Here is a 25,746-nt window from a genome sequence, read left to right on the forward strand (position 1 = left end):
CCACTACCTAATGCTTGCTGTGATCAAGCGTTTTGTCACAAGCTCCTCTAGTGGCCATGCGGAGAAATACAACGTCCTCGGCGGGGAGCCAGGGAAGGAAACAGCGCCGTGGACGAAACTCTAGAAAACTGGGAAAAAGGGAACAAGAGGAAGCCGTTTATTCACGTTTCAGTCGGTGATATAAGCGACATCTTCGTGGATTTATTCATGTTTTTGCGTGGTGTTCTTTGAGACTGGCACTGATGTCTGAAAAATAAAATTCACGAAATTCCATGCCATCCTATTGAAAGCAAGTTTACTCATGGAGTAGCATAAGGAAAGGAGCAAGTCGGGAGTCATGAGCACAGGTTTGTTTCCTGGATGGCTGAGTAGTTAAATTTAGTCGACAAAGCATTTTATTTGACTGCGTTTGCAGTTATTACTGTTTTATCAATCAAACATAGAAAGCAAAACATTTTAAGTTATGTCACTTTCGAGCAATGTACCCAAGCTTTTCCCCCGGGTTATTACATGGTTATTACTGTTTTAATAATATCTATCCGAAGACGTAGTGGATACAAATATTATCAGATTTTACCCGCACATGATTTAGGGATAAATTGCATTATAATGCTAATAGAAAAAGGACATGACATGCAAACACATGAATCAGCCAAGAGAGAGCATATGAGGGGGCAGAGATACATTCATTCTGCTCCTTTGTGTAACGTCAGTTCTGTTGTTGTGATGCTGGTCAATTTATTTTTCTAAACTTTCAAACATGTTTATAACTCCACGCAGCATCTATCAACAACTAAAGTTTTTTTTCAAGCCGTGGAAGGTATGGGAATTTAGGATTGTAATTTACACGTTTTTTTCCATGAGTAGTAGCTGAGAGTCATTCAGGCACATCCGCTGCATGACTACTTCTCGTGTGGTGTCGCCCGGCCGGCCAGTATCCCTAAACTAGACCAAGTCGAGCAGAAAATGAGGCCGTGATCCTTTTTGGACATCTGATTAAAGATTATATAGGACGCACATCTTCCACAACACCCACGACCGCCAACTACAACCAGTCAGTTATATGAAGAAGCTAGTTCAGATAATACTCTGATTTTTTTTAAAGAAAGACTTGGACAAATAGGAAGCGTGCTGCGAGGGAACTCTGGATTCTACTTGGGTTTGTGCCATTGAAGCTGAGACCACATTTCCTCTGACTGACGAAAATAAACAAGCCAAAAAACTCCAGTCCACCACGTTTTGCTCGCATTCTACAGTACCTATGATCTGAAACAACATGAATGTTAATATGAAAACAGATCATAATACTTCATAATTAACTGAAAGGTTTTTTCTGCAACCTCAGAGGATTTGCTCTGGCAATGCGCCTTTCCCCTACTTAATCAGCCCTTGATTTAGGCTATGCCCATCTGGGCCAATCGATGGCATTACCCTAACTTAAGTGATCAGATCTATTAAGTAATAGGACAAAATAGAAGACAGGAAGACTGTTTTCCTCATTTAGTGGAATTGTGGAACAACATTTTAGCAAAAGGAGAGTTGAGGTGGCAAATTGTTTCAGAGCCATGCATATATATATATTTATATAAATAGATAGATAGATGTATATCCTGATTTTGGTTTTTGATTATATTGTACTAGCATTTTTGCACTCCTTTGCTGTTCCTGAACAAACCCAATATGTTTTCTGCACTTTTATTTCCCTTTCATGTTCTTCATGGCTCATGGTTTCTCATGGTTCTCACTTGTCCCTCTGCAGCAGACATGGTGAGCAATTTGGGGTGGCAGGGTAGCTTAGTGGTCATGAGCATTGGGCGAGTAATGGAAAGGTTACTGGTTCTAATTTACCTGGTGAAATAACTAAAAGAACAAAACATTTCGCAACACTGAATTGCAATAAAATCACAGTATCAAATTGCAACACAGAATTCTAAGAATTGCAATGCATATTGTTTCAGCACTAAGTATTGTGATAATGTCCTATTGTAAGGTCCTTGGCTATTTCCAGCCTTAACCATCATGAGAATAGTCATTCTTCACCTGTTATGGGAGAGTCTTCAATGCAAGTATCTCATCTCCAATGGCAAAGAATGTAACCATAATGCAGTTATCCTGTAGTTCATCCCCAGGCTCTAATTGCGTTACACTGCCATCAAGATGTAAGTATCGTTGTTTAGTTTTTTGTTTGTTCACCATTTTTCTGCAGGCTGAACACAGTAAACCATTAACATACATTGTTTCGGTCAAATGTATGATATTAGGATACTTGTTTTAAAAGTCCTTTAACCCTGGGGTTTAACCTTGCCCTGTTTTATGGCTCACTACCAGCTGTCTGACCTGTTGCTGCTGGTTGGTTGGTTGGTATGTGTTGAGTCGGGGTTCCAGGGTATTTTTTGGTTGGTATGTGTTGAGTCGGGGTTCCAGGGTATTTTTTGGTTGATATGTGTTGAGTGGGGGTTCTAGGGTATTGGTTGGTTGGTATGTGTTGAGTAATGGGTTCCAGGGTATTGGTTGGTTGATATGTGTTGAGTGGGGGGTTCCAGGGTATTGGTTGGTTGATATGTGTTGAGTGGGGGTTCTAGGGAACTGTTTGGTTGGTTGGTATTTGTGGGGTTGGGGTTCTAGGGTACTGGTTGGTTAGTATGTGTGGGCTGGGGTTTCTAGGATACTGGTTGGTTAGTATGTGTGGGCTGGGAGTTCTAGGGTACTGGTTGGTTAGTATGTGTGGGCTGGGAGTTCTAGGGTACTGGTTGGTTAGTATGTGTGGGCAGGGAGTTCTAGGGTACTGGTTGGTTAGTATGTGTGGGCTGGGGGTTCTAGGGTACTGGTTGGTTAGTATGTGTGGGCTGGGAGTTCTAGGGTACTGGTTGGTTAGTATGTGTGGGCTGGGAGTTCTAGGGTACTGGTTGGTTAGTATGTGTGGGCAGGGAGTTCTAGGGTACTGGTTGGTTAGTATGTGTGGGCTGGGGGTTCTAGGGTACTGGTTGGTTAGTATGTGTGGGCTGGGAGTTCTAGGGTACTGGTTGGTTAGTATGTGTGGGCTGGGGGTTCTAGGGTACTGGTTGGTTAGTATGTGTGGGCTGGGGGTTCTAGGGTACTGGTTGGTTAGTATGTGTGGGCTGGGGGTTCCAGGGTACTGGTTGGTTAGTATGTGTGGGCTGGGGGTTCCAGGGTACTGGTTGGTTAGTATGTGTGGGGTTTGGGGGTTTCAGGGTACTGGTTGGTTAGTATGTGTGGGCTGGGGGTTCTAGGGTATTGGTTGGTTAGTATGTGTGGGCTGGGGGTTCCAGGGTACTGGTTGGTTAGTATGTGTGGGGTTTGGGGTTTCAGGGTACTGGTTGGTTAGTATGTGTGGGCTGGGGGTTCTAGGGTACTGGTTGGTTAGTATGTGTGGGCTGGGGGTTCCAGGGTACTGGTTGGTTAGTAAGTGTGGGGTTTGGGGGTTTCAGGGTACTGGTGCTTGCATTACAGCAGGGCAGTGGTTTGAGCTCTGTTGGTGCCATAAAGAGTGAAGGATAACTGCTTGTGGTCTGTGTGTTTCAGTACATCTCCTCTTACTCCTCTGTGTCTTTACAGGTGTGAAGAAGCCGCCAGTGGCTCCCAAACCCAAACTTGCCCCCTCAACAAAGCCGTCGCCCCCTCCCATCGCCCCAAAACCAGACCTCCTCTCACAGCCCTCACAACCCTCTCCCGCCACACTTAAACGAGCCAAACCTGCTGTGGCCCCCAAACCACGCATCCCCAAGCCCTCTGGCCTGTCCACACCTCCAGCGTCCAAACCCCTCCCACCCCAAACCCCCACGCAGGCCGGGGACATCAACTTAACCCTCCTCAACTCCAGGAACGGGATCTTGACGGAGTCCCGCCACTTGGACTACGTCATTCCTATATGCTCCTGTGGCCTCCGGGACTGCTCCCAATGCAGACGACTAGGGAATGGGAACGCCACAGAGGTCGGGAGTGTTACGCCGGACTCTCCAAAAAGAAAAGCCACGGAGAGCCCTGAAACGCAGGAGGAAGGAGAGAAGCGAGGAGTGACCACCAAGCTCACGTCAAAGGACAAAGAACAGAGACACGAGGGGCAGAGGAATGGGGACGGGAACGGCGGGGACGGGGACGGGAACGCGGCGCAGAGGAGCCTGAAAGGTCAGCAGGGTCACGCCAGGTCAGGGGACCAGTGGTGCAATGCTCGCGAGGTGGCGGAGACATGGACACTTTCGCAGGCAGACACGGATACTGAGGCCGTTAATGCGCCGGAGACGCTTACAGAGACTGACACTCCTAATGAACAACTGACACACGCCGAAAGCCAGAATATGGACATTAATGACAGCAACGCCGTTCCTCCCTCCCTCACACCGTTACTAGTGGACCCCCCGAGCCTCACCCCCCTTCAGACTTTACCCCTCAGCCTCACCCCGCCCCAGACAGTCCCTCCCACCCGCACCCCTCCGCAGATTACCCCCCCCACCCTCGCCTTCTCCCAGGCGAACGGCGAGTCTGACGGCTCGCCGTCCCCGGCAGAAAGCACTGCGCACTCTTCCAGGACGCCCAGGTTACCCCTTGACCTCTCGGTCCCCGCCGCCCCTAGCAAGCCCCTGCCCGTGCCCCTCCCACGCAAGCCCCGTAAGCCGGTCCTGGTCAGGCAGAACGGCCTGGAGGCGGAGACACACAGCCGCACACAGGAGGAGGATGTGGGGCGGAGCGAGTGGAGTGGAGGGAGGGGTCTGACCTCAGAGCAGGAGGAACAGGAACACACAGAAGTGATGTACTGCACCCCACCCACTCAGGACCCCCAGATCGAAGAGGAGCATCACCCCGTGCCTCCCCCCAGACAGAAGTCCCTGTCCCCCCGCCTCCACCGAGGAGCCCACTGCTCTCCCCTCCTCCACCGAAACGCCTCCCACTCCCTGGATCTGCTCTCCGAGCCCGACGCGTTGACCTCTGACCGTAGAGGTGAAGAGGAGGAGAAGGAGGAAGAGGGCGGTTACGGGGACTTCGAGCGCTACCCGGTCAGCCGCAGCCTGCCCAAACAGATCAAGCTCAGCTGCCGCCTCCCCCCTGTCGGAACAACACCGCAGGCCCAGTCGGCCGAGGAGGCAGGTTCGCCCCGGGCACCCCCGAGGAAGCCGCAGAGGCACAGCCTGCCAGCGGGCGCTCCCCCGCCCGTCACCCCCCCGCCACCGCCGCACCACGCCAACACCCCTATGAGGGAGCTGCCCGCACCCCCCCAGGAGAAAGCAGCCTGGCGCTTCCCCAGGCCCTTCTTCAGCCGGCAGAGCTCCAGCCGGCACAGCAGTGGGGGCGGCCACACTGGGGCCCCGCGGGGGAGGGCAGCTCTGCTGGGGGGGAAACAGAGGGCCCAGTCGTTCTCCTCGGCCGACCTGCTGGCACGCGGCGACAACACCAAGAGAAGCCTGTCCTTCAGGAAGCTCCTGGAGCTGCGGCTGTCCGTCAAGATGTTGCCACGGTTTCTGGCCAGAAGCGGCCAGTCGCTGGACTGTACCGGTGGCGAGAGGACGGCGGACCGGTCCAACAGCAGCACGGCGCTGTCCGACGGGATTGGCGAGGGAGACGAGTTGGTGGAGTATGAGAACGTTCCTCTGTACGAGGAGATACCGGAGTACATGAACCTGCCTTTCCTCAGCGCGCGGCTGGACTGGCCACACACCCACAGGCGAGACCCGAGCACACACAGACACAGCGACTCAGATGTCTACGAGGTGCAGGATCCCTACGGACACTATGAGCGACCACATTCAGTTGACTATGAGAGGTACAATGTGTGTGCGTGTGTGTGTGTGTGTGTGTGTGTGTGTCGTGCTGACGTGTCTTGTTTAGCCGGAACAGACACAAAGGCTCCGGGTCTGATTTCAGTGGTGTCTTTGTGTGTTTTCTGATTGCATTGTGTCTCATCTGTGTTAAGGCTGCTCATGTTTCAAAGAATGCAGAGTTCCAGAACAGCATAGTCCTGTGATCACTTGTTGCTTACAGAAATCAACTAGGCCAAGTTATAACATCCCTCTGAGCACAAGATGTTGAAAATATATTTTTCTAATAGTGTACCATGAGAGTCATAGCTGTTTCCCTTTTTTGTTTTCTGTGATAAATTTCCTGGAACGAAAATGTATGGTTAATGAGGATTGTTTCCTAGAACAATGACATTGGGAAATGCGTGCATGTGTTTACTGGGTATTGGGGTCGGAGTAAGATCACAGTGTTTGTGTTAGCAGCACAGGTTGTGTTTTGTTTGCACCTTGCAGTGTTAATCCCCTAGTGGTGGTAAAACCATGTATTTATAAGGTGTTATCCAGTCTGTACCATACCCATTACTACTTAGTATACATGCAACTTTATGACGCTTTGTTGATGTGGGAGTTAGCATTAGCAAGCCGTGCTTGTATGAGCATGGGATTTAGCTTCAGCGCTAGACCTCCACTCTGTGAATAGAGCATTGATGTGCTGCAGGTTGGGCTGTTTTCCTGTGGGTTATTTTCAGTGGCCAGGCCAGGAAATGTCTGAGAATGGCAGAAACGCCACACTGCAATGAACAGGGAAAATAAACCTCCACCAACCACCAGCCTGTCTCTCCCATTCTCCCAACCACTCTGTCTCGTTCTCTCTCTCTTTGCTATCTCTATCTTTCCAATCTCTGCCTTTCTCTTTCTCTCCTGTTCCCTCTATGTTTTGGCCCGTCTCAGTTTCTCTTTCTGCCTCTGCGCTTTCTCTCTGTGGTTTGGTCTGTCATTGTCAGTCAACTTAATTCATATCGGTTTTGTGTGCGATGGAATCAGTGGATGAGTGAATTGCGTGGGCCCGGCCCATGTTAACTCGAGTCAGGCCTCCCAAATCAGTGTATTCATGGTCATTCAAGTATTATTGGTGTAAGATTCCTTGACAGGTAAGGAAGGCCAGGTGAAAAGACATTCTACACTCTCCTCAACTTGGGTTTCCCCACTAAAGAGCAGTAGGCAGCACTCACTGGTATGCAGTATATAAATATCCAGGTGGATAATAATTGTGTTTATCTAGCTATCACTAGGGTACTTGTTTAAAAGATGGTGTGTGTGTGTGCACTGACAATGCTTGTGCCTGAGAGACAGTGTGTGTGTATATGAGTGGTTTATGTCTGTGAATATGTCGTATTTCCCAAGCATCTGAGCCTGTTACGTTTATGTAACTAGCCTCAGGCACTAAACAAGAGGCGCTCTGTGTCTGACCCAGTGTGAAGGAATGCCTGTATGGAGTGAGACAGAGATAAAGGAAGACGAGGAGAGAGGTGGCAAGATGGGGAGAGAGAGAGGCAGTGAGATGGGGAGAGAGAGGTGGCGAGATGGGGAGAGAGAGAGGCAGTGAGATGGGGAGAGAGAGAGGCAGTGAGATGGGGAGAGAGAGAGGCAGTGAGATGGGGAGAGAGAGGGCAGTGAGATGGGGAGAGAGAGGCAGTGAGATGGGGAGAGAGAGGCAGTGAGATGGGGAGAGAGAGGTGGCGAGATGGGGAGAGAGAGGTGGCGAGATGGGGGGAGAGAGAGAGGCAGTGAGATGGGGAGAGAGAGAGGCAGTGAGATGGGGAGAGAGAGAGGCAGTGAGATGGGGAGAGAGAGAGGCAGTGAGATGGGGAGAGAGAGGCAGTGAGATGGGGAGAGAGAGGTGGCGAGATGGGGAGAGAGAGAGGCAGTGAGATGGGGAGAGAGAGAGGCAGTGAGATGGGGAGAGAGAGAGGCAGTGAGATGGGGAGAGAGAGAGGCAGTGAGATGGGGAGAGAGAGGCAGTGAGATGGGGAGAGAGAGGTGGCGAGATGGGGAGAGAGAGAGGCAGTGAGATGGGGAGAGAGAGAGGCAGTGAGATGGGGAGAGAGAGAGGCAGTGAGATGGGGAGAGAGAGGCAGTGAGATGGGGAGAGAGAGGCAGTGAGATGGGGAGAGAGAGAGGCGGTGAGATGGGGAGAGAGAGGTGGCGAGATGGGGAGAGAGAGAGGCAGTGAGATGGGGAGAGAGAGAGGCAGTGAGATGGGGAGAGAGAGAGGCAGTGAGATGGGGAGAGAGAGGCAGTGAGATGGGGAGAGAGAGGCAGTGAGATGGGGAGAGAGAGGGCAGTGAGATGGGGAGAGAGAGGGCAGTGAGATGGGGAGAGAGAGGCAGTGAGATGGGGAGAGAGAGGCAGTGAGATGGGGAGAGAGAGGCAGTGAGATGGAGAGAGAGAGGCAGTGAGATGGGGAGAGAGAGGGCAGTGAGATGGGGAGAGAGAGGGCAGTGAGATGGGGAGAGAGAGGCAGTGAGATGGGGAGAGAGAGGTGGCGAGATGGGGAGAGAGAGAGGCAGTGAGATGGGGAGAGAGAGGTGGCGAGATGGCGAGATGGGGAGAGAGAGGCAGTGAGATGGGGAGAGAGAGGTGGCGAGATGGGAAGAGAGAGGCAGTGAGATGGGGAGAGAGAGGCAGTGAGATGGGGAGAGAGAGGTGGCGAGATGGGGAGAGAGAGGCAGTGAGATGGGGAGAGAGAGGCAGTGAGATGGGGAGAGAGAGGTGGCGAGATGGGGAGAGAGAGGCAGTGAGATGGGGAGAGAGAGGCAGTGAGATGGGGAGAGAGAGGCAGTGAGATGGGGGGAGAGAAGTGGAAAGATGGGGAGAGAGGGGGGAGAGGAGAGAGCAAGAGAGATGGAGAGATGTGAGGTAAAGTGGCAAAATGGGTTAGGGAATAGGAACAGAGCATAAAGGAGGAGAGAGGAGGGGATGATGGGAGAGGAGGGGAGGGGAAGTTGACACAGAATAATGATAGTAATGTAAGAGACCAAAGACTCATTGACTGTATCTTAAATTAAGATTAAGAAGTACACAGCATTGGTTCGAAATACAATATCAATAACATAGCCTTGGGATAGTTGCATTCCTTAGAGGGCTGTGATGCCAGGATAAGAAATCATTAGCGTTACAAACACATGTTGATACTTGTGCCTCTTGGCAGTCAGACCTGTATTAGGGGAAGATGGTTGAAGAGGCATGTACCTAGAAAGAGCTGTACTGACCGTCTTTCTTTTGGAGAGGCACCTCTATGTTGTCTAGCAATCGGTGGCTTTCGTTTATAAAAATTGCAATAATGGAGGTCAATTGCTTTTAAGAGATCAGTCAGTGTCAGTGATTTACTGAATGTATATCCAGACACTGAATTCTTATAGAAATAGAACGTTTAGTTATTGTGTTATCATCTAATTTATAATGTGTTTATTGATAGTGCTTATTTTTGTGAGTCTTCTCTTGCTAGAATTTGTAGAAAGAGTTTGGATTTGTTGAAGTTACAAGCATCATCAGAAGCTACACTTGTATTAATTCACAACATTGGTATCGGCGTCACCATTGGCTGATTGTGTTAGAAGAATAGAGGGTGTCGGTAGCGGCCAAACTATTTGTGATTGGTGCATCCCTCGTCCGTCGAATTCATCCTGACTGACCTCATCCAACCATGGTTATAGATACACCAGATTCACCACTCATAACACAAAAGCGGTTGTTTCTATTTGCGTGGCACAACTGAACGCACTCCGGACAGTTTCTGAGAGGATAAGGCAGTGACTTCCTGTTTTGGCTTCAGGGGCTGGCATGGATTGGACGATGCACATTCTGAGGAGGAGGTCCATAGCTCGGATGAGGACGACAACAGCTCCACCTCCAGCAAGGAACACCTGGAACTGTCAGAGGAGGACAGACAGGTAGTTGGCTCTCACACCAGCACACACGCCCGCCCTCAGATTGTTGTCATCAGTGGTTGTTATTAAAATGTGATGATTACAAAGCTTGCAAACCTGGAGGGCAGGAGCACACATGCACGCACACACACACTCTGATACACAGCGGATGGTGCTACCTTGTCAACAAGGTGACAGTAGAACCGTCTGAGCTGTAGGCTCAGTTAGGTCCATGCAGTGAGTGGTGAGAGATAGCTGAGGTCACGTTATTGAGTCAGAGGAACAACTGCGATAATAGCTGCTACAACAGGAAGGATATCAGCAGGCGCACCAAGAGCGATAACACCACAGAGCCAAATTGGGTGCTGGGTCCTGGGTGGAAAACGTGGCTTGTACCAGGGCTCTGTGGAGCCGAGAAGGGCAGGCTGGTGATATCACGATGTGCTGGCCTGTGACGGAGCACTCATTCGTTGTGAGGAAGAGGGTGGAGGGTCAAGAGGTCAGATGTAGTGATCTTTAGAGTGAGAACGTGGCTTTGTCCTGTCTGACTGCAAGTATGATACACTTAAAGCCTTTATCTGTAATGCACACACACGCACGCACGCACACACGCACGCACACACACAGTTAGGAACAGGAGGCCCCTTCCATCATCCAGGGGCAAGGCCACTGTCCAAATTAAGACAAAGAATGAGACACCCCATTTCGATCCCATACCACTCACAATCAGAGGGAAGGGGACAGAGAGAGAGGGGGGGGGGGGGAGAGGGAGAGAGTAGAGACTGGAGAGAGCGTTAGATGAGAGCTGAAGTTGAGAATACTGTCGGCTCTGCTTCTGGACAATCTCCACTGAGTGTGTCTGGGTCAGTGAATGTCCAGCTTACTGTGTTGTAGATAGTGGACCAGGACAGGGAGATGGTGGGCTGCAATGACCTTGTAAGAGAACGCCTGTCAGGACCTTTTACAATGTATTTTCTGTGGTTCTGCCTGCCTGACTTAGTAGTCATCTTGCTGTTCTGTTTGTTCCAGCAGGAGGACGAGGTGAAGAGGAAAAAGGTTGTGCACATCGCCCAGGAGATCATGAGCTCTGAGAAAGTGTGAGTACCTGAAACATTCATACACAGTGGTTAGAATCAACATAAACTAAGTGCTCCATGCCCACATCAAGTCAGTGTTGTTGTTACAGCCATGCCTTTTGTCCTCCGCAGGTTTGTGGATGTCCTGAAGCTTCTTCATATAGTAAGTATCAGTTAACCCTCTGCTCTTTTGATGAAAATGATATCTATGCGGTTTTGGACATGTATTCTACATGACAGTGGTGGTCAGAACCATGTATTCTACATGACAATGGAGGTCAGGACCATGTATTTTACATGACAGTGGTGGTCAGAACCATGTATTCTACGTGACAATGGAGGTCAGGACCATGTATTTTACATGACAGTGGTGGTCAGAACCATGTATTCTACAATGACAATGGAGGTCAGGACCATGTATTTTACATGACAGTGGTGGTCAGAACCATGTATTCTATATGACAGTGGTGGTCAGAACCATGTATTCTACATGACAATGGTGGTCAGGACCATGTATTGTATGTGACAGTGGTGGTCAGAACCATGTATTCTATATGACAGTAGTGGTCCAACCATGTATTCTACATGACAATGGTGGTCAGGACCATGTATTCTATGTGGCAGTGGTGGTCAGGACCATGTATTCTATATGACAGTGGTGGTCAGAACCATGTATTCTACATGACAATGGTGGTCAGGACCATGTATTCTACATGACAGTGGTGGTCAGAACCATGTATTCTATATGACAGTAGTGGTCCAACCATGTATTCTACATGACAATGGTGGTCAGGACCATGTATTCTATGTGGCAGTGGTGGTCAGGACCATGTATTCTATATGACAGTGGTGGTCAGAACCATGTATTCTACATGACAATGGTGGTCAGGACCATGTATTCTACATGACAGTGGTGGTCAGAACCATGTATTCTATATGACAGTGGTGGTCAGAAGCATGTATTCTATGGGACAGTGGTGGTCAGAACCATGTATTCTATATGACAGTGGTGGTCAGAACCATGTATTCTATGGGACAGTGGTGGTCAGAACCATGTATTCTATATGACAGTCGTGGTCAGAACCATGTATTCTATGTGACAGTGGTGGTCAGAACCATGTATTCTATATGACAGTGGTGGTCAGAACCATGTATTCTACATGACAATGGTGGTCAGGACCATGTATTCTATGTGACAGTGGTGGTCAGAACCATGTATTCTATATGACAGTGGTGGTCAGAACCATGTATTCTACATGACAGTGGTGGTCAGAACCATGTATTCTATGTGACAGTGGTGGTCAGAACCATGTATTCTATATGACAGTGGTGGTCAGAACCATGTATTCTACATGACAGTGGTGTTCAGGACCATGTATTCTATGTGACAGTGGTGGTCAGAACCATGTATTCTATATGACAGTGGTGGTCAGAACCATGTATTCTACATGACAGTGGTGGTCAGAACCATGTATTCTACATGACAGTGGTGGTCAAGACCATGTATTCTATGTGACAGTGGTGGTCAGGACCATGTATTCTATATGACAGTGGTGGTCAGAACCATGTATTCTACATGACAATGGTGGTCAGGACCATGTATTCTACATGACAGTGATGGTTAGGACCATGTATTCTACATGACAGTGGTGGTCAGGACCATGTATTCTATATGACAGAGGTGGTCAGAACCATGTATTCTATGTGACAGTGGTGGTCCAAACCATGTATTCTATATGACAGTGGTGGTCAGGACCATGTATTCTATATGACAGTGGTGGTCAGGACCATGTATTCTATATGACAGTGGTGGTCAGGACCATGTATTCTATATGACAGTGGTGGTCAGGACCATGTATTCTATATGACAGTGGTGGTCAGGACCATGATGATGATGATGATGATGAGTGGTGGTCAGGACCATGTATTGTATGTGACAGTGGTGGTCAGAACCATGTATTCTGTATGACAGTGGTGGTCAGAACCATGTATTCTGTATGACAGTGGTGGTCAGGACCATGTATTGTATGTGACAGTGGTGGTCAGAACCATGTATTCTATATGACAGTAGTGGTCCAACCATGTATTCTACATGACAATGGTGGTCAGGACCATGTATTCTATGTGGCAGTGGTGGTCAGGACCATGTATTCTATATGACAGTGGTGGTCAGAACCATGTATTCTACATGACAATGGTGGTCAGGACCATGTATTCTACATGACAGTGGTGGTCAGAACCATGTATTCTATATGACAGTGGTGGTCAGAACCATGTATTCTATGGGACAGTGGTGGTCAGAACCATGTATTCTATATGACAGTGGTGGTCAGAACCATGTATTCTACATGACAATGGTGGTCAGGACCATGTATTCTACATGACAATGGTGGTCAGGACCATGTATTCTACAATGACAATGGAGGTCAGGACCATGTATTTTACATGACAGTGGTGGTCAGAACCATGTATTCTATATGACAGTGGTAGTCAGAACCATGTATTCTACATGACAATGGTGGTCAGGACCATGTATTCTATGTGGCAGTGGTGGTCAGGACCATGTATTCTATATGACAGTGGTGGTCAGAACCATGTATTCTACATGACAGTGGTGGTCAGGACCATGTATTCTACATGACAGTGATGGTTAGGACCATGTATTCTATATGACAGTGGTGGTCAGAACCATGTATTCTATGGGACAGTGGTGGTCAGAACCATGTATTCTATATGACAGTGGTGGTCAGAACCATGTATTCTATGTGACAGTGGTGGTCAGAACCATGTATTCTATATGACAGTGGTGGTCAGAACCATGTATTCTACATGACAATGGTGGTCAGGACCATGTATTCTATGTGACAGTGGTGGTCAGAACCATGTATTCTATATGACAGTGGTGGTCAGAACCATGTATTCTACATGACAGTGGTGGTCAGAACCATGTATTCTATGTGACAGTGGTGGTCAGAACCATGTATTCTATATGACAGTGGTGGTCAGAACCATGTATTCTACATGACAATGGTGGTCAGGACCATGTATTCTATGTGACAGTGGTGGTCAGAACCATGTATTCTATATGACAGTGGTGGTCAGAACCATGTATTCTACATGACAGTGGTGGTCAGAACCATGTATTCTACATGACAGTGGTGGTCAGGACCATGTATTCTATATGACAGTGGTGGTCAGAACCATGTATTCTACATGACAATGGTGGTCAGGATCATGTATTCTACATGACAGTGATGGTTAGGACCATGTATTCTACATGACAGTGGTGGTCAGGACCATGTATTCTATATGACAGAGGTGGTCAGAACCATGTATTCTATGTGACAGTGGTGGTCCAAACCATGTATTCTATATGACAGTGGTGGTCAGGACCATGTATTCTATATGACAGTGGTGGTCAGGACCATGTATTCTATATGACAGTGGTGGTCAGGACCATGTATTCTATATGACAGTAGTGGTCCAAACCATGTATTCTATATGACAGTGGTGGTCAGGACCATGTATTCTATGTGACAGTGGTGGTCAGGACCATGTATTCTATATGACAGTGGTGGTCAGGACCATGTATTCTATATGACAGTGGTGGTCAGGACCATGTATTTTACATGACAGTGGTGGTCAGGACCATGTATTCTATATGACAGTGGTGGTCAGAACCATGTATTCTACATGACAGTGGTGGTCAGAACCATGTATTCTACATGACAGTGGTGGTCAGGACCATGTATTTTATATGACAGTGGTGGTCAGAACCATGTATTCTGTATGACAGTGGTGGTCAGGACCATGTATTCAATATGACAGTGGTGATGGTGTTGTAATACCTCCTGCAGGTTATTGTGTATTCTGCTGAGGTGTACCTGGAACAGTGCATGTGATTATCTCTGCTGTGTTGTGTTGCTTCTCCACAGACCTGAGCTGTACAGAACACATTTCCCTGGTTGTGTTGTTGGTGTTGGTATTGTAGTTTGCTCCTAGGAGGTGTCAAAGTTAGCAGGGTGGTTTGACAAACACTGAGACTCTTCACTGTGTTAATATTAAAGTTAAGGAGTCGGGTTTGTGTTGCCAGTTAGAAGTGGTGGATTTTGTGCGGCCACATTTAGCTCGCTGGCTGGCTGACAGTGCTGAGCTGCTTTGATCTTGGGGGGTTTTCTCAGACTCATCTCCTCCCCTCCTGCCTTTTCTTTCCTTTGTCCTCTCTTCAGAGTGAACATACAAAGAAATCTATGTGTATGAAATTAGAATGATTTTCTTCCATGATTTTTCTCCACTCTACATTTACATAATGAATGTGTGTTTTGTTGAAAATTTATGTTAGATGTGACAACTAGCCTTTTGGTCAAAAAGTCAAAACAAAAATAATCAATATAAAAAATAAACATTTCAGATCGACATATTTTCATAAACGTTGGATTCATAAATGTTTTCAACGGAAGTGGCGAATCATTTTCTGCCCAACTTTATCATAAATCAAATGAAATGTTCCATGGTTTTCACATTCAATTCATGTAGATAACACAGCCAAATGCTAATCAAAGCTAGACATCAGAATAGCGTCTGTGCCCGGTGGGTTTGATGCTGTGATAATCACTGTGGTGAGGGCTAGCCTGTGTCAGCAGGTGGTGGGCAACAGTGCCAGCCAGGTCAAGCTGATCTAAGCTGTTAAGCAGAATGTGATGTTCCAGACAGGCTGTATGTTTGCAATCAAAATGTTAATCTGTTCATCTAGAAGGTGAAGGTACTAGAATTGTATTTTTTTAATTTAAAAACAAAACAAGTATCTGTTAAAAATGTCTTTATTCTCTTTTCTAAAATGTTCCTGGACAGCAGATGGGTATATATCTCTTTGGTAGTGGGTTTCAGAGTGAAACACACAAAATCAGGATCAAGTGTCCACCTGTCTGGCTGCCTTAAGAGGGGTTTAGTGGACCCTCTGGGAATACTTCAGAAATGGGGGTTGGGTTGAGAGAGAGAGACAGCAGGGTGAATACGGGCTTGGGGATGACAGAGGGAGACAGCAGGGTGAATATGTGTCTAAGGGGGGAAAGATTGTGGAAGGGAAGACTTTTAAAGGATAAGGTCAAATTCTGTAGTCTCTGTGGCTACCCTGACCACAGAGCAGCTGCTGCCGGTGCTGAGAGAATAGAGGATCCACAAACGTAGAAATGCCTCTGTATCCTGTAGGCTGTGTGTGTGTGTGTTTATTTTGGTTTCATACTCTTAAGTCCTGCCATATACGCCAAAACAGGATAGCTCACATTTGATCTGTTGTGTACATTGAGTTTTGCATTAGTTTTGACTGGACATTTTCGTGTTTAGGTCCTTCAGACACTGCAGCTGTGTGTATGGTTCTGGGTGTGTAGCCCCGGTTGTGAGAGTGTTCATCAGGACATTCTCCACTTCCTTCCACCTGGATGTTTGTGTTGGTTCAGGGCAGTGTGAGAGCGCTGACTCAGATATGTGGCATTGTGTGTGTCTGTGGATGTGTATGGAGACTGAGGCATGTTTATAAGGTGATAACCAGAGTCCTGTTTTCCAAAGGTTATCTGAATGCATTACACCAATCGGATGGGAATACACATTCAAATTTAGTTTTTCAAAACAAAACAATTAGATTGTAATTTACCATATTGTCACTATGAGGGATATTTACCTTGTACCTGCCCAGATGATCAGGCTTCTGGGTGTTTAGTATTTTTTAAGCAAATTAGTGACTGGGATGGTTTTGATACCAAAAACCAGGAATATCAATATGAAAAAGATAAAAGATATTAAAACTGTTTATTGTAAACATTCCTCTCTTTCGTCTTGGCAATTTTTCTTTGTAACATAACATTTCTAGTAGATGGTAATATAGAGACTTATCCTTGATCCAACATCTGCTATGTGTAGTCTTATCATTTTACATTTTAGTCATTTTGAAGATGCTTTTATCCAGAGTGATTTACGGTTAGTTAGAAAGATCTTAATACTTAGTTACTGGAACAGAATAATCCTGTCTTATTATTTCCTGAACAGCCTGATCTATCTGATCCTGGAAATTGCTGTACTGATCCCTGATAATTTTAGAAAAAACATCCACATGTGTTTCTGTGGGACAGTGAATCATGTGAATCCATATATGCGTGTATGTATGTGTGTGTGCATGTGTGTGTGTGTGTGTGTGTGTTAGTCCCCACCACCGCCCTGTTGACGCTGCGTCAGTTCCTGTCATTTGTCAGTCAACATTATACCCCTCCCTCCCTGCAGGATTTCCGGGACGCAGTTGCCAAGGCGACACGTCAGAATGGCAAGGCGGTGGTTGAAGAGCGTGTTCTTACCCAGATCCTCTACTACCTGCCCCAGCTATACCAGCTCAACAAAGACCTGCTGCGTGAGCTGGAGGAAAGGGTGGCGCACTGGTACCGAACCGCACACCAAAGCACCCATTAGACCAGGGATATTAAGCCAGACCCCATGCCGTGTTGGCCCAGTCCAGACCACAAGTATCAGGTCTGAGTCAATCTCACTTCCTCCCACTGTCTCTCTCTCTTCCTTTGGTTTCTTTGTAGGGGGGACCACCAGAGGCTGGCCGACATCTTTGTTCAGAAGGGGCCCTACCTGAAGATGTACTCCACCTACATCCGACAGTTCGATAACAATGTGGCCCTGCTAGACGAGCAGTGTCGGAAAAACCCTGGCTTCTCCGCTGTAGTCCGGGAGTTTGAGGTAGAGGGAAAAGTCTCTGTGTGTGTGATCCAAGTCTTTGTGTTTGTGTGTGTGTGTGTGTGATCCAGGTCTATGTGTGTGATCCAGGTCTATGTGTACATGTGGTCATCTAAAGTCTCCAAACAGATAGTAAAACTTGAATACTATGTCCCCACAAGTTTTTTTTTACTCTAGTTTTAGGAGAAAATGTACAGTTGGGCATCCTGTTAGAATTAGGGATATAAAGGATATAGAAACAAGGATACGTGTGTGTGTGTGTGTGTGTGTGTACTGTGTAATTGTATGCCCCAGAGCCAGACGATGTGTGTGTCCTCTGTACTCTGTCCCAGATGAGTCCTCGGTGTGCCAGCCTGGCTCTTAAACACTACCTGCTGAAACCTGTACAGAGAATCCCCCAGTACCAGCTACTGCTCACAGGTATAACCACACACACATTCCCATAGAGCCTACACCAGTGTTTCTCAACCTTGCTCCTGGATTGCCCCCTGCCCATGTTTTAGATCTCTCCCTGCCCTAATATACCTGATGTAGCTCATGAAGTACTTGATAATGAGCTGATCATTTGAATCAGGTGAGACAGAGCAGGGAGAGATCTAAAACACAGAGGGCGGGGGGGGGGGACTCCCAGGAGCAGGGTTGAGAAAAACACCGGCCTACACAACAGATTGGGCTTCATTGAGGACACTGGCAACAATACCACCTAGTGGGCACATAATGGTACAGTAGACACGGTATAGCATGATTGTAATGTGATCTGGACTGATCTAACTTCTTGCTCGTGTACAGATTATCTGAAGAACCTTCCGATGGACTCATCTGACTATAAGGACACACAGGGTAAGAAGAGCACCGTTTTAGGGCTGTGTTTCAGTGTGCTCCTCTGGGGTGACTCAGGGATTTAGGCAGTCTTTGGTAACACTCCCACAGTGCAGATCCATGCCTTGACAGTGCCACTAAAGTGGCTACAGTATAGTGGTTACTGTAAAGTGGTTACCGTAAAGTGGTTACCGTAAAGTGGTTGGGAAGCCCCGGCACCATAGCTGGGCGAAGGGGAGGACTCATCAGCTGAGATCGTCTGTTCTCATCGCATTCTAGCGAATAACTAAACCTACAGTCATGTGAAAAAGTACATACGCCCCGTTTAAAAAAATAAATAAGAGTGTGCAAATATTCCTCGAAGTTGATCTAGAGACTGATAGACAGTTACAAGAAACGGCAACATTAAGTTGTTTGAGTGGGGAAACAGCAGCTGTTAGGTTTGCTTAGTTTTTCCACACTATTTCTGTAGGTTTTTGATGATTAAATAATTATTTCAGGGTCAGAACCTGACTAACTATTCTGGGCAGAAGGCTTGTCACGGTCTACTTAGATACAATTGGGCACGACGAAATGATCTGATTCGATGGCCTCGTCTCACAGATATTCTGACGTCATGTCAGTCACCATGTTGTGTCTGTTGACCTTACAGCTGCTCTGGGGATAGTGAAGGAGGTGGCCAACCATGCAAACGACATCATGAAACAAGGGGTGAGTCATCACATGATCTCCATCCATGCATGAGTTCCGTCAAAAATGCCTGTCCTGTGATGTTCAGTCTGGATCGTGTTGTCTTTCAGGATAACTTTCAGAAGCTGATGCAAATTCAGTACAGCCTGAACGGCCAGCATGAGATCGTACAGCCAGGCAGAGTGAGTGTCAAACCCACACATGTACACACGTACATGCACAAACACATTCGGATGAAACGTGCCACTCACCATCACATTGCTGCGGAGCCATGATGGACTGTTGTGTTTTTGTCCAGGTGTTTTTGAAAGAAGGCACTCTGATGAAGCTGTCCAGGAAGGTCATGCAGCCACGGATGTTCTTCCTGGTGAGTCCTTGTCTGAGTCCCCCAGGATAGTGGAGGTTATCTTTAAGTCAAACCCATTCTTAATTGTAATGGAGTTCTGCAGAGTGAAGTCTGGCTTACTTCACTTTGGCCAGTCAGAATGTTGCCCTCTTGATGTACTGGTTTTTGCCTCTGTCCCCAGTTCAATGACACCTTGCTGTACACCACCCCAGTCCAGTCAGGACAGTACAAACTCAACAGCATGCTGTCTCTGGCTGGCATGAAGGTGAATACACAGATACCGAACACACACATCCACCACAGACAGACACTCTTCTAAGGTCACATCTAAATCACTTGCCTGTTATGTGTAGGTGAGTAAGCCCAGCCAAGAAGCCTATCAGAATGAGCTGAACATTGAGAGCGTGGAACGCTCCTTCATCTTGTCTGCCAGGTTAGTACCTGCTCAAAGATGGCCTTAACAACGTGTTCAGTAGGTGGTACCTAATGTCACTGATGATCAGTTAACATTCTGATTGGTTGTGGGGGATAGCTCTAATTGGATTTTGGATTGGTTACGGAAGTCACTGATGTTGTTTCTGACTGGCAGCTCGGCCACAGAGAGAGATGAGTGGCTAGCAGCCATTGCTACGGCGATAGACGACCACACCAGGAAGAAGATCACCTTCATCTCCAGCCGGAGTCAGGAAGAGGTGAGGCTTGAAGCAATTATAGTTCTGAGGTAGCTCATTCAACTGGGTTCACATCTGATTGTTACCATAGTAGAATATATTAAAAGGGGTTAACATCTACTGTTACCATAGTAGAATATAATAATAAGTGTTAACATCTACTGTTACCATAGTAGAATATAATAATAAGTGTTAACATCTACTGTTACCATAGTAGAATATAATAATAAGTGTTAACATCTACTGTTACCATAGTAGAATATAATAATAAGGGTTAACATCAACTGTTACCATAGTAGAATATAATAATAAGGGTTAACATCAACTGTTACCATAGTAGAATATAATAATAAGGGTTAACATCTACTGTTACCATAGTAGAATATAATAATAAGTGTTAACATCTACTGTTACCATAGTAGAATATAATAATAAGGGTTAACATCAACTGTTGCCACAGTAGAATATAATAATAAGGGTTTAAATCAACTGTTACCATAGTAGAATATAATAATAAGGGTTAACATCTACTGTTACCATAGTAGAATATAATAATAAGTGTTAACATCTACTGTTACCATAGTAGAATATAATAATAAGGGTTAACATCAACTGTTGCCACAGTAAAATATAATAATATTGGGATTTGGGGACTTTTACTGTAATACCCGCATAAAAACAAACAAACATTACCAGTAGACATCTGCAGTTTATGTTTTAGGTTAATGTTTCAGTCTAGTACAAAAATCAGAGTGACCCGTCCGTCTGTCAGTTTGACTTGTAATCTCCTTATACTCACTTTAGACACTCGCAGTACTATCCTTCCAACCCTAAACTACCCTGGACTAACTAGTACTATACTGATGTTGTTTGGTAAGGGAAGACAAGAAGGAGACAAGTTGTGTTATTGTTTAGAGGCAGGATTCTACACAGTGCCCCTTGAGCTGTGCCCCTTCAGTGTAACGGAGCTTTTAGACATTTCTGATAATCTCCATAATTGTCTCTCCTTATAGTCTGATGGTGTGTGTGACAGTGGGGCCCCGCTGGGTTCTAAGGCCCCTATCTGGATACCAGACCTGAGGGCCACCATGTGTATGATTTGTACCTGTGAGTTCACTCTCACCTGGAGACGCCACCACTGCCGGGCCTGTGGAAAGGTAAGGACACTGATTCAGTACCATACCCTGCATAGTGTGTGTATGTCTGGTTCTCTGCGTGCTGTTTTCTCACTCACTGTGTATACATGGCAGGTGGTGTGTCAGACGTGTTCGTCCAATAAGTACTATCTGGAGTACCTGAAGAATCAGCCGGCCCGTGTGTGTGACCACTGCTTCGCCAAGCTGCAGGAGAATAGTATGCCGGTTTCACACCAATACATTTTAAACATGAAAACATTAGAATATAGAAGATTTTTTTTGAATATTTAAAGACGGACTAATTAGGAATGAGTGAAGGTAATTATTTAAATGATGTGTTGTTTGGTATTGACATTAGGGATGTCAGAGAGTGTAAATGTGTGTTTTCCAGGTGACCGCGTTGCTTCTGCGGCCCTGTCTCCTGGAGGCAGATCTGGGGCATTCTCTTTCTCCAGGAAACACAAGAAGATCCCAGCTGCACTAAAAGAAGTGTCTGCAAACACAGAGAACTCCTCCATGAGTGGCTACCTGCAGAGGTCGAAGGGTAACAAGAAGCAGTGGAAGAGGCTGTGGTTCGTCATCAAGAACAAAGTCCTGTACACCTACGCCGCCAGTGAGGTAACACCCCTATGCCACAGACAGACAGGGAGCCAGATAGCCCGTTGAATGTATAGATCTTAAGCATTAAAATGTCATTTCCACTCCCAACTGGGTCCAGCAGACGGGCAGTGGCAGCCAATGAAGAAAGATGGAACTTGGTCGATTTTCTCATTGATTAAATATCTGATCTAAATACAGTTTTCTGTTCCCAAAACAAGAATTCTTCAAGATTTTTTTTACTTTACCCTTTGCTGAATGTTGGAGGGCAAATGTAATTATTGAATGCGGTTCACAGAGTAGGCGTTTCCTAACAGAACCATGCTAAAACCCACCAATATAGGTCTATAGAATCTTGCTAACTTGTGCTCAGCTTCACCCACCTCCTTTCCTAGGTTCTGCCCTATTGGCTTTAGTAACAGCAGTGTGTGGGCTATCTTGGTTTAGTTATAGAAATATTTGCCTACGTCGTTCCAGGCTCAAACACACAACCCCCACATTTCTCCTGATGCCAGTGTGTGTGCGTGCATAATGTGTCTGTAACGTGTATTTCACTCCCTCTCAAGGACGTAGCTGCTCTAGAGAGCCAGCCCCTCCTAGGCTTCTTCCTGAGGGAGGAGAAGTGTGGACCATTCCAGAAGCTACAGTTTAAACTGTACCACAAAAACACCCTGTTCTACATATTCAAGGCCGATGACATCCCCACTGCACAGAGGTAATTGACATTCCTTTGGCTTTTGGACTGATAAAGAATTAATTATCCAATACACCAAGGGATGACTACACTGGAATAGGTAGATTTATTCAGGTGACTGGAAATGTAAAGCTTTCATTGTTTTTTTTATGGGTTTTGATTTTTTATATTCCCCATGTGACCTCATGCAAATAAATTTGATGTGATATTTCTACATTTTCTCAGGTGGATAGAGGCTTTCCAGGAGGCTATGATTCTTTAACACCCCACACAGTTAACTCATGTCCCACCCCTGGAGTCAGTTAAAGGACACCTTATGATACTTGACCTCTAGTTGCAAGTCGGGGTCACCAGCTCAGGAAGCGCTCCCCAAACACCAAGCCATGCCATCCCGAGCCCTGATGAACCGGCCCGGCTCCACCTACTGGCCTCCAGGGGACCATAGAGTCCCATTGGTGTAAAGAGCGGAAGTCATTGTATTTCACGTGAAGATATGGACTTTGTGTCGTGCATTCTAAATGTTGGTAAATTGCCCTTGGTCAAGCCTTTCAAACCCCCATGCTGCCAGTGGAGTTCTGGAGCTCATGTGTGTATTGGGCCTCCCAAGCTGCAAGCGGCTGCAGATTTGTCTGGTCTGGATCCTGGATTGAACAGCTATGTGTCACAGCCGTTGGTCAAAGGTCATGTCCTGAAGTGTGTGTGTGGAAGTGCAACGAAGCGAACGTCGGTGGACAGCCTGCTACCTTATACAGGGAATCCCACATTTAAAGCAATTGAAAAGGATTTATGTAAATTGTTATTGATTTAAACCATCCTAGGATTTTGTTATTTTATTTTGGAAATGTAGTATATTGTAATGAAAGTTTAAACTTAAAAATAGATATATCATTGAATTTGGAAAAGTGTGGGATCCTTGGATTACACAAGCTGGCGCACTGCAGGGGGGTGGATTCTTCTGTGAAAAAACAGGGTGCCATAGACACGGAGATGAGCATCCTGCTCCTTGGAAATGAAGTAAAATTACAGGGATCGCTTTCATCCTTTTTGTCTGTAACGCTTAACTAAGGAGCATTTAAAGCATAGAAAATACAGTAAACTGGATCAAACTGGAAACTGCATATGTGCAAATATACTTCACAACCTATAGAACAAATGCATTTTTAAAGAGTATTTGTTGGCCTCCAAACACAACAGAGTGGTGCTTTGGTAATTTGGGGAACTGGGAGACTCAATTGTAAGTCTAGAGCTAATATTTGTATAGATTTGTACATTTCTCACTGTCGATAATTACATAATTTTAGGAATATGATTTATTTGATAACAGAGATGGTCTTTGTCACTTTTGTACAAAAGATAAGAAGTAGCTGTCTTTTCTTTTGAATGCCATGATGGTTGGAAAAGCACATGTTGTAACTAGTTTGCTTTAAACTTTCACAACAGACCTGTTGGACTCATTAGGAATAATACTTTCAACCAGACCTCATTTGTATAGTTTTCTAATTAAATAATTTAAAGAGGACAGATTAAAAAATAATCCAGGCATGGAATTGAAAATGAAATGTATCCCTTAGGAAATGATAAGTAAACCAACATCCAGACAGTGCCTTAAATATTTTTCTTCTGTTATCTTATAATAATATAGATGCAGAAAACTATTTAATTATGTGGTGCATTGTTTCATTAATCATGCCTTAGATTATTATATTATCACAGTGATTACTTTGGCCGGCCCATCTCACATTGAACAGTGTAAATATCCATCATCTATTTAAATTTAAACTTTTTTTTAGAATTTCCATTTTGTATTATAAATGTACTTAACAGGTTGCACTACTATACCATTTCCGCTGGTGGCCTTATCAGATGTGTAGTTTAAATCACAGAGTGGGACCAGGAAGAACTGAACAGAGATTATTTTATGGTGACTAAATCTTCTGAAACCGTCACTAGAGTGCGCAGTGTCTCATCTGTTAACAATGTTTCTGCAGTCAGGCACCACTTTTTAATAAAACCTCTGAAAGTAACTGTATTGTGGCTTATTGTCATACTTTGAAACATCAAGGGACAGTTTTGCAGAAACGGATTAAGCCTCGTCTAAGAAAAAAAATCTAGTTCAATAGAAATCTCCATTGAGCTTGTTGTTGTAGTCTTAGACTAGGCTTAATCTGTGTCTGTGAAACAGGCCCCAAGAGTTGAAGTAGTTAATCAATCTTTCAGCCTTAGATTACTGTCACCTCATTATTTTGTTACATAGTACTGATTGATGTGTTGGTGCAGGCAGGTCTGTGTGGGCATGGATCTTTGTGTGTGACTGCGTGTGTGTATTTTGGGTGTGTTTTTTAAGTGTGACACTGAAAAAGTATCCCTAGGCTGTCACTGTTTTCTTATCTTAACTCAGGGATCAAAGCACTGTAGTGAGCTGAATCATTTATTTCTTAATATGTCTTACTCCACTCCAATGCTAACACAGTGGGTTTATTCAGCTTTTTTTTATATTAGTTAGCCATCAAATTTAACAATTCAAGATGTATTTTATCTATATTATTAATTGATTCTCTTTCATATTGTCTTCATGTCTATATATATATATATATATATATATATATATATACATAAAGACACTTATATATTGTGTAGCAGTGGTATTCAAATCTGGCCCCCTTATGCCAGTTCCTCTCCATTTGTTCTTTATTACCCCCTAATTTAGGACTTTATACCAGGGACACCAGGTGAACGCCATAAATTATGAGGTAGAAGAGAAGGTCCCTGATTAGCGGGTTGCACATGGATATAAAGCTTGGATGCGACTTAACTGTTCTATCTGATATCCCAGTATGTCTGGAGAAGTCACGCCACTTAGCACTTGTCATGGTGGTATTTTGTGTTGTAGCAATTTGTTACAAAAAGGGACAAACGATACGAAGGAGGCGAGGAAAATGTTTCAATACATTAATTGTGTTGAAAAGTATAGTAACATACTTAATGTTGCGTGTAGCGTGTTTTTTAATCAATGAAATAGAAAGCTAACTGTAGCTTTTCATCTGCTGTACGTATTACGTGACCTTACAGTATAAGAATTCTGTATATTTTTTAAACGTCTCAGCTAGCGCACTACAGTGAATAATAAAATCATGTTGCACCCAGCTTACGTGTAATATATATATATATATATTTTTTTTTTATCAAATAACGTTTTTAGTGTATATATTCAGCAGATGGCAATGTTGCATAGCTTTTGTTCATTAAAAGGTGTCCTGCGGCTACTGCTATTTCAGCCCTCCTTTAGCGTACCAAATTCAGTTAGCTAGC

At 45.5% G+C, this 25,746-nt stretch overlaps 1 protein-coding gene across 1 annotated transcript; it reads left to right on the forward strand.

The window, feature by feature from the left end:
• Positions 1-93: 93 nt before the first annotated feature.
• fgd6 (FYVE, RhoGEF and PH domain containing 6) lies at positions 94-24,466 on the forward strand. Its single transcript, XM_029117202.2, has 20 exons — positions 94-347; positions 3,577-5,776; positions 9,586-9,703; positions 10,709-10,776; positions 10,888-10,918; positions 17,029-17,180; positions 17,331-17,487; positions 17,817-17,904; positions 18,274-18,324; positions 18,956-19,014; positions 19,104-19,175; positions 19,292-19,360; positions 19,521-19,604; positions 19,693-19,772; positions 19,929-20,031; positions 21,024-21,167; positions 21,261-21,363; positions 21,538-21,764; positions 22,310-22,458; positions 22,663-24,466. Exons 1-20 carry the CDS (start codon positions 338-340, stop codon positions 22,697-22,699), a joined length of 4,002 nt encoding a protein of 1,333 aa, XP_028973035.2. The 5' UTR covers positions 94-337; the 3' UTR covers positions 22,700-24,466.
• Positions 24,467-25,746: the final 1,280 nt, after the last annotated feature.

The sequence above is a fragment of the Esox lucius genome, chromosome 23 (assembly GCF_011004845.1).
Source record: "Esox lucius isolate fEsoLuc1 chromosome 23, fEsoLuc1.pri, whole genome shotgun sequence".
Taxonomy (NCBI): domain Eukaryota; kingdom Metazoa; phylum Chordata; class Actinopteri; order Esociformes; family Esocidae; genus Esox; species Esox lucius.